A 9920-nucleotide genomic window follows, 5' to 3' on the forward strand; every position below is an offset into this window, starting at 1 on the left:
CTCATACAAGTGAATAAGAGTAGGACAATCTACCAAATTATAAGTTTTACAATACACGATTACTAATTGGTATCTTTTAAAAGTTAAAACTGATCAAAAATATAAAAACAAATTTAATTTTCCTCTAAAAGTGATCAATACTAATATTTGAATGATCAATTTTAACTTAAAGTATATAATCTTAAATGGATTAATTATAATCTTTTTAAAGTGATTAATTTTGACTTAAAAAATTATAATTGACTATTTATAATTTATTACAAATTCTTGTTTAGGACTGTCCTAAAATTAGGAAGCTATTATATGTGATCACTTTTTTGTAAGGCTTATGTGATCATTTTTAATGCCTATATGATTACTTTTAAAGCCTATAGGATCACTTTAAAAGGCCAATGTGCTCATTTTTATTTTACTATATTTTCATTTTTGAAGTTTATGTGATCACTTTTTATAAGACTTATGTGATTGTTTTTAATGTCTATATAATCACTTTTAAGGCCTATATGATCACTTTAAAAGGCAAAGGTGCTCATTTTTATTTTACTATGTGTTCATTTTTAAAACATTTGTGATCATTTTTAAAGCATTTGTGATCACTTTTAAGGCTTATGTGATCACTTTTAAAACTTATAGAGATTGTGTTTTGTAGTGGTGGTGATGGTGGAGGACTTCAAAATTAAAAATGATCACATATGCCTTAATAGTGATCACATAGGCCTTAAAAGTCATTACATATGTCTTAAAAGTGATTACATAAGCTTTAAAAGTAATCAAGGTAGTTAGGGTTGAGATTCTACTTAGAATCATTGAGGGGTAAGGATCGAAATCGATAGAATCGGATCGTAGGATCATGTGATATAATTACTTTAAGGTGTGAGTAAAAACTTATTCGACTACATCTATTAAGCTCTTTTAAAAAAAACTTTTAATAAGCATTTTTAAACTGCAAATCAAGTAAAACATGAATTCTACGGTGGTATTGATTTAATTACTTAAAATATATATTTAAATGTAAGTGATATCTGTAAATTATATGAAAATATTTTACGATGGAAACCACTTATGTAGGATCAGATAGTTGGATCGTAAGATCATACAATTGTGTTATGATCCCACACCTAAATTCTTTAGCTAAGTATGATCGTACGATTCTATCATATTAAGATCCTACATACAATTCGGATCGGTCGCCAATTATTCAATCGTAAGATCGTAAAATTATAGATCAGAATTGTAATTCTGATAACTATGAAAGTAAGGTGTTCGTAACCGGTTACCCGACATCAATACTTTTCAAGGAGGACGTATAAAATATTTGTTAGTGCTAATCTCTCAGTTACCCCCCCATCCAACACTTGGGCATTCATTTTGTCTAATAATCTCTCAGTTAACGAGTCTAAATTCTCAACGCAAATTGGATGGTGTCAGGTTCGGAGTGTATGGCAGAGGGAGAGGAAGATTTGCCCAGAGATGCAAAGATTGTGAAGTCATTGTTAAAATCTATGGGTGTTGAGGAGCATGAGCCCCGTGTTGTGCACCAGTTTTTGGAGCTTTGGTATAGATATGTCGTTGATATCTTGATGGATGCACAACTTTACTCGGAGCATGCTGCCAAGACGACAATTGACACCGATGATATCAAGCTTGCTATTCAATCAAAAGTGAATTTCAGCTTCTCGCAACCACCACCACGAGAGGTACTTTCAGCTTTTACTTTCCCTTTTTTCTTTGAAATTATCCAATTTTATGTATTTATAGATTTTTTAGAATCTAATTGTTTGGATTTTATCTTCCAATTTCGGGATTGGAGCCCCTTCTCTTTCTATCATCATATTCGTTGCTATCTGGGATCCCTATTGCATTGTTGATTGATTGATCTGTAAGAATTTGGCTTGAAGAATTTGAATTTGCCGGAAAGAATCCCTAGGAATTGAAAAAACTTAATGCTATTGGGAATGATTATTTCAATTGTAAATATAGATTTGACTCAAATTTAGTATATTTGGCAAATAAAATGTTAGAGTAGACTAACTAATGTGGAAATGTGGGCCTAAAAGTGGCACGAAAGGTTAATGACCATGGTTTGAAGGTGCGCGAATGAACCATGGTTATATGCAAGTATTAAGGTGATTTAAGCAATAAAAATAAAGCAAACATTAACACCAAGATTTAAGTTGGTTCACCATTAATGAGGCTATATCCACCATCCTAGGCTAGTATATCATTATGTATTTAAAGGATTTAAAGGATAGAAGAGCTTGGAAGCTCAGTACAATGTTAAGAGGAATTACATCAATAAAGACTAGTGTGAGCTATACATTTGATTAGAGAATTAAGAGAGTATGGTAAGAATAAAGAATGGGAGGCTCAAGCTTTTAGCTTGGCCCTACACATACAACAATAGCAATACAAGTTATATAGGCAAGGGGGACTTGGGAAGCAAAGAGCCAAAACAGAAAAAACAAGGCAGCAGCTGTCAGTGGACTTGCACGACCTGGTGGCTTGACCGAGCAGGGGATCGAGCGGCTGTCAGGCATGCTTTTGACGCCCATTTTCCAGCATGTTGCCTTTCATTCACATGTGATTCAATAGTCCCTTTGGTCCCTCTATGCTCCCATAGCTTAATCTAGCTAGTGTATACTACATTCCCTTATTTATCTATGGCAAGCCCATGTGACACACTCTATACACTTGTTTTATGTACACAATGAGAGTGTGTACTACTTCAGGAGTTGGAGTGTTCATTACTACTCATAATAGTACATGCTTAAGGTCTAGTAATCATAGTTTGTTACTTTAACTTTAAGATTAAACTCTTCTACACAAGACTCAAGTCACATACTCTTTCAATCTCCACCTTGACTTGAGGCTACCAAAAATAAAGATCCCCTTCAACAAACACAAATCCAACAACACTCCAAAGAATACTTAACCAAAGGCACTAAAGCATACTTACCAAGCACATATGCAGCAAGATGACCATATGCAAATGTCTTAGAAAGACCTAAATGGTGTACACACCAAAAGACTTTCAAAGTCTTGCAAAATTAAACTAAGAACACCATGTACTTGTTGATAGGAAGTTGGACCAAAAAGGAAACACCTTTTGCTCAAATAACAAGTTTGCCTCAAATTGTGGTTCTTTAACAAAACAAGATACTTGGATTAAGTTTGTGGAAACATGAATGCCAACTACTTTGAGCATGGTGCTAAGCAAAATGTTTTCATAATAATTGGTTCTATCAATGTCTATAATGAACCGGTCACCATCATCATAACTCCACCTTCACCAATGTATCATCAAACCCACATGAATATACTAGTACCAAGGGACATTAAGTTATCTCAAATTTGGGGACATAAAATGGTTCTGAAACCTTAGAGCCAAATCATAACCACCCTTGTACTCAAATAGCAAATAAGTACAACCAATTTCATCGCAAAATCATTAACACGATTAACATAACCATTTTCAACATGCTTACCACAAAACATAACTAGCTTGGCATAACTAGTCCTAGACTTGTAATCAAACATCAAAATATGATCACCAAAAAATAATTACCAAGTCATGACTCTTGTTCAAATATTGCCCAAAAAGACTCTATCCATTAGTCTTACTTCTTACAAGCACACCTTTGCTAATCAAAAAAATCGAGTACTTATGTGATAGTGATGAAAGACAAAACCTTTAATCAAGATTCACCCAGAAAACTCACTTCACAACTTATCTCAACCAAAACGAGAATTTTTAACTCAAAAACTTGTAAGAGAAAATTATGGCAAATAACAAAATCAAGAGTGCAAAACAAAAATCCCAACAAATCTTGGACCATTTAAACAAACATATCCATTTTAATGGAATGTGAAAAATTTGAGGTGAGGTTTCAAGAAACATTCTTGCCAACTCCAAATAGGGGATAACCAACAAAAACTCATCAAGAATAATCAAAATGGAGACACTCTTTGACCATCAAGAGCAATCCAACTAACCCCTTCACTTTCTCCTTTTACCCAACTTTGTCTCAACACCTCTCTTGAGACTTTAAGTTTGAGTCTTTGAAAAGCAACTTCTCACTTTAAGTTTCCATTCACCTTTTAACACCTTTTAAACACCAAAAACAAAATTTATTTCACCTTAACTTACCCAAAAATCAGAATTTTAATTTACCAAAAAACCTTTGTTCATTGTAGGTGGTTGAACACAACCCAAAACACCAAGAAAGCACCATAATAATCATCAACCAAACCTTTGGCTTTGATACCAATTGTTAGAATAGACTAACGAATGCGAAAACGTGGGCCTAAAAGTGGTACGAAAGGTTAATGACCATGGCTTGAAGGTGCACTATGAACCATGGTTATATGCAAGTATTAAGGTGATTTAAGTAATAAAAGTAAAGCAAACATCAACACTAAGATTTAAGGTGGTTCACCATTAATGAGGCTACATCCACCATCCTAGGCTAGAGTATCATTATGTGTTTAAAGGATAGAGGAGGTTGGAAGCTCATTGAAGTAATTACATCAATGGAGAGTAGTGTGAGCTATACATTTGAGTAGAGAATTAAGAGAGTATGGTAAGGATAAAGAATGGAAGGCTCAAGCTTTTAGCTTGACTCTACACACTACAACAATAGCAATACAACTTATATAGGCAAGGGGGACTTGGGAAGCAAAGAGCCAAAACAGAAAAAACAACGCAGCAGCTGTCAGTGGACTTGCTCGACCTGGTGGCTCGACCCTGCAGGGGGTCGAGCGACAGTCAGGCACGCTTCTGACGCCTATTTTCCAGCCTGTTGCCTTTCCTTCACATGTAATTCAATAGTCCCTATGGTCCCCTCTATGCTCCCATAGCTTGATCTAGCTAGTGTGTACTACATTCCCTTATTTATCATTGGCAAACCCATGTGATACACTCCATGCACTTGTTTTATGTACACAATAAGATTGTGTACTACTTCATGAATTGGAGTGTTCATTACTACTCATAATAGTACATGCTTAATGTCTAGTAATCATAGTTTGTTACTTTAACCTTTAAGATTAAACTCTTCTACACAAGACTCAAGTCACACACTCTTTCATAAAAAAATTCAAATTAGGATTTGAGTCAAATGGCCAGTTATAAATGTGGTTAAAGATGAGGATTTGAAATGACTTTCCAAACCTTGTCATTCTCAAATTCTTCATTAATGAATTCATAATTGAAATCTACAATTTGATATGAAGTATCTGTTTCTAAACGCAACCTAAAAGAGTTGTGTGTTTGTGTGTGGGTTTTTTCCTAAGATGTTTCTTCTGGTGTTTTGAGGTTTGCCAACTCTAACTATAGGCATTTCTCTCTAGCTATTTCTTGTGGCTGTTTGCAGTTTTGCTTAGAAATCTATATGCTTGGACTTGGGTAGGTTTTACTGGAGCTGGCTAGAACCAAGAACAAAACACCACTACCAAAACATTTTGGAGGCTCTGGAATCCCACTTCCACCTGAAGAAGACACCCTGATTAGCCCCAATTACCAGCTAGTGATACCAAAGAAGCAAAACCCCCAGGTATTAGAAGAAACAGAAGAAGAGACTGCAGCTCCTAGCACATCGCAAGAGCCAAAGACCGATACACTTCAGAACACTACACAGAGGGTCTCCTTTCCTCTGGGTGCAAAACGTCCAAAGTAATACCTCGTCATTACTAATGGGGCACAACATTCATCATGTACTCTTTCCCTGTTGCCTGTTGGAGCACATCATCTAGGTGAGATCTCTCAAATCTTCTCGTGAGCCCAAAGTTTTTAGTTTTTTACTTATCAAGAAGAGTATAGGAGCTTATTCATTGATTGGTTGCCTATTAAATTGCGACAGAAATTTCCGGTATCTTACTATGCATCTGAGAGTACAACCCTCGTCATGATGCACAATAAATTCTATCGTGGACATGGGAGTATACCTCATGGTCTGTTTTGTTTCCTAGCCTTTTTTTAATGTTGAAAAATCTTCGAAACACTACATGAACTATATTGGATGTTTATATTAGGAAATGCTTGGAGGTTAGTTTTCGTTTATCATGATGTAATCTACTATATGAGACTAGTATAAACCATTGTGGTGATTCTTTTCAGGAGCAAGGAATTTGTGAATTTTAAGACTTGGTAGTTTTGGAAGCTCCACCTGATTTTCAGCTTGGTTGTACATTGTGTTACTCCTTCATTCCTACGCAACCCACCCGATGCGTTTCATGTTGGATCCTGTTGTGTTGGAGTGAAGGAGTACCACAATGTACATATGAAACTAGTAAACAATGTGTAAAATGATGTGTAATATGCACATCATTTGATGATACATGTTGGATCCTTTGACGAAACTAGTTTTTTATTGCGTTTGGTTTCTTCGTTCTGTATGTGCAACAAGATATAATCGATACATACGAGTTTGAGTAATATTGGATGCATTTTGTGCAACTACGTTCGAGTTGTGTTGTTTTACTTAAGATTTTTGTGCACCTATGTTCTTGTTGTGTTGTTTACCTGTGAATTATGGTGCATTGTGTCAATTTCTTTTCTCTTCTAAAAGATACACTAGGCATGGAATGTGAGTATTGCTCCAACGATATGATTGTCTAATACAAGACCAACAAGTCTTTTAAAGTAGGTGACTCTACTTACGAACTCTAACCTTGTTAGATAAGGTGAAACTTTTTGCACCAATTGAACTAATCACATAATCAAACATATACTGTTTATACTGTTTTCTCTTTGTTTTATTAGTTGCATCTCCTTCTGAAAAGCTTTTGGAAAGAAGTATAGGCTTTAAAAAGACAAATGAAAACATTATCGACATGGTTGAATTAGTTGGTGCTACTTATTCAATTGACAAACATAACAAATTGTAGATACATTTATTAGTAAGTAATGTAATAAGTATAGTCTATGCATACATAATTTCATATCTCATAGAAAAAGACTTTTAACATCGAAAGATAATTCTTCAATATCAGAAGAATATCACTTGACCAAAAGTTTACCTTTCGCCTAAGCAATCTTATTGTGTCTTCTTCTCATTAATTGTCATATCTAGGAATATTTAAAATTGACCTGATGATTTAATATTTACTCGATTTGTTGTCGAACTTGATTAAACCTAACTTTAAAAATTATTTACAATTATTAAAAATCAAAATGAGTAGAAGACTCGATTCTAAATCTACCCAAAATATCTTATTCGAAATCAACACGATGATCCAAAACAACTCTAGTCCCATCATACATCCCAATTATTGAGAATTAGATTCAATAACCTACAATGGGACCAATACCTCCCCTAAGATATTTAACTAAAACAACTCCTAATAGTTTTACTTTGATAAAGGCCATCCTAATTTAAATCTACTTGATAAAAGTGCTAATGGAATTTCTTTATGATATTTCTTCTACTTCAAAACGACAATTGTTTCCTTACTTATTTATTTAAGGTATACCTAACTTTCTTTTAGACAAAATAATGCAACGACAATGATAAGAATTTTCCCACGAGCATATTTGATGAATTAGTGATATACATATATGATGGTATATAAAAACATATACCATTATAATTATCAATAAAACCAGCTCTCAATTAGCATATGCAAAGCGGTCTATAACACAGGAGCCTATTATTAGAGGGGATTTAGAATATATTTTTATACAAATTTTATTTATCAATTTATTTACTGTGTTTCATATATACTATATTTACACGAGAGTACTCAAGTAATAAAGAGCCAATTATTATTAATTGTTTCAAAATACGCGAATTAAAAAAGTAAATACTTCTGACATACTATTTTTTTTTCTAAAATCTCATTTCCGTTTGAAAACTTTTATATTGGTAGTTGGAAAAATTTAATTGATGGAAAGATTTTATCATATATTAATATTTTGATTTTTTGTTTTAATTTAGAGATTGTAAGAGTCTATGAGATAGAATTGACACGTGACGCCAAAATTTATGAGACGCCCGAGCTTGATAAAACAAAAGATGATCCAGGACTAAAATGCATTAGGGTTTGATCAAATAATGATCATGTGTAGGGCTACGATACATGAAGTTTCCTTCTACGAAATTGAAGATTTTCATTGGAGAAATATTGAGACGTTGGATATGACACCGACACAACTACATGATCACGCATAATATAATATATATCTTATGCTCACTAAATATTTATATTCTTTATTGCAATAACAAGGGAGAAATAACAAAATTAGCTAGAAAGATTATAACAAGAATGGTAAGAGAGTATGTAGCTTAGTTGGGCTCTACATATTGTGATTGTGAGCTATACGTGTGAGAGACTGTCTCTCAGTTAAAAAAACTCAAATAAGAAGCCTATATTTTCATAATACATATTAAATGAGCTATTTCATCAAAGTATAAGGAGCGTCTCTCGATGACATCATCTCATACACTAGTTTGTGATTGTCTTAATGTAACACCTTAATAGCTTATTGATGCCCACTAGAAGCTAGTTCTCCAAGTATGTTTCCATATTTTAATGGGTTAAATGGTTGAATTTCCAAACACTTGCAACTTTGCAACCTTAAAGGAGAAATATTTTGAGTATGGTTTTGTTCCCACTCAATAGGGTATAGGGATGAAGAAAGATCATTGTCAACGGCCTTCCTTGCTATCACAATAGAGTTGATGACCTCGTCCATTGGATGGAAAACCGAGAGGACTTCAAACCCACAAAGGTCTTCTGGGTCAACAACCGGGTACAAGAAAGCCCGAGCACCATGTGCACTTCGAACCATTAGGGTTGTACCTTGTGCCATATTCTTGGCTAAGTGATGAATGATTTTGATTTTGTCTTCCTTGTTCATTCCAACAAGGGCAGCTAAGAAAACAACATCATACTCTTTAAGTTCCTCTTTCCCCACACTCATGACATCCTTAGTGTGAAATTTCATCCGGACTGATAAGTCTGGGTCGGGCTCCACCAACCGGGCTGCCATCTCATTAGCAAATGGGTCATTGTCATAGTTATCGAATTGGGTTTCACAAAGGTGGTTAAGGGCGAGCACAATTGATGTAAGAGGGAGAGAACCAGACCCCACAAAGGCGACCCGTTTGGGTGCATGGGTGGAGTGTTGGGTCAAAATGTTGTACTCTAATAAACTAAGCTTAAGATAGTTGGAATAATAAGGAAAAATATCAAAATGGTCTATAGGGTTATCATATGAGACTAAAAGTGAAGAATAATGTTTTTCAAGAAGTCCCTCAGCCTCACCACAAAGACTAATTAGATTAGACCTCATTTCTTGAATTTGGTTAGGTAATTTTGTGACATCAATGGGATTAGGAGGCATGCAAGTATGTACAAGTTGTGTAAACAACATGTTGACATCTTCTGATGGTTTAAGACTCTCAAGATTTGAGATTTTCTCATACAATTCACTAATTTGGTTCACCAATGGCTCTTCTTGGCACACCATCATATTGAGCACTATGTGGATATTTTGATGGGAAAACAAAGAAAATTTTACAAGAATATAATACTTTTTGTGAAAATGTTTGTTGGGTGTGTTTGGATTTGGAGAAATTGAACAATAAGGAGGGTGCTATTTATTGGCAATGTGTGGGTTCCACTTGAATAGTCAATCTTTTAGATGCTTAGTCATAATACATCTTTGAGTGTAATTACATATCAGTTTTAGTAGTTAAATTAATAGCCCTTAATTTGTGGAAAACCCTAGTTGGCGTAAGTGGCTTTTATCCTTTGACTCTAAAGAATGTCATTATAGTTGAGACTGAAGTAATTCACTACTACTCTTATAAGGCATCGATTTGGGTGCTTCGAATCTGTATTGTTGTCATTTTATCGATGGTTATTAGAATTTAATATTGATCTACGATTCTTCGATTTTATAATCTAAAAATAGGCGA

At 34.3% G+C, this 9920-nt stretch overlaps 2 protein-coding genes across 4 annotated transcripts; one reads left to right on the plus strand and one right to left on the minus strand.

Annotated features, from left to right (window-relative positions):
- Nucleotides 1-1300: 1300 nt before the first annotated feature.
- On the plus strand, nt 1301-6483 carry LOC130817862 (transcription initiation factor TFIID subunit 9). Of its 3 annotated transcripts, none has more exons than XR_009043874.1 (3): nt 1301-1697; nt 5409-5751; nt 5859-6483. XR_009043874.1 is itself a non-coding variant. In XM_057683814.1 (2 exons), the coding sequence occupies exons 1-2, from the start codon at nt 1419-1421 to the stop codon at nt 5673-5675; spliced, it is 546 nt and encodes a 181-aa protein (XP_057539797.1). In that variant the 5' UTR covers nt 1301-1418; the 3' UTR covers nt 5676-6483. The 3 variants fall into 3 exon arrangements, 1 of the variants encoding a protein (XP_057539797.1); XR_009043875.1 differs by having other exon boundaries at nt 6116-6483; XM_057683814.1 differs by having other exon boundaries at nt 5409-6483.
- Nucleotides 6484-7887: 1404 nt separating this feature from the next.
- LOC130817861 (nicotianamine synthase-like) lies at nt 7888-9583 on the minus strand. Its single transcript, XM_057683813.1, has one exon. The coding sequence runs from the start codon at nt 9470-9472 to the stop codon at nt 8480-8482; it is 993 nt and encodes a 330-aa protein (XP_057539796.1). The 5' UTR covers nt 9473-9583; the 3' UTR covers nt 7888-8479.
- Between the last annotated feature and the right edge of the window lie 337 nt (nt 9584-9920).

The sequence above is a fragment of the Amaranthus tricolor genome, chromosome 7 (genome assembly GCF_026212465.1).
Source record: "Amaranthus tricolor cultivar Red isolate AtriRed21 chromosome 7, ASM2621246v1, whole genome shotgun sequence".
Classification (NCBI taxonomy): domain Eukaryota; kingdom Viridiplantae; phylum Streptophyta; class Magnoliopsida; order Caryophyllales; family Amaranthaceae; genus Amaranthus; species Amaranthus tricolor.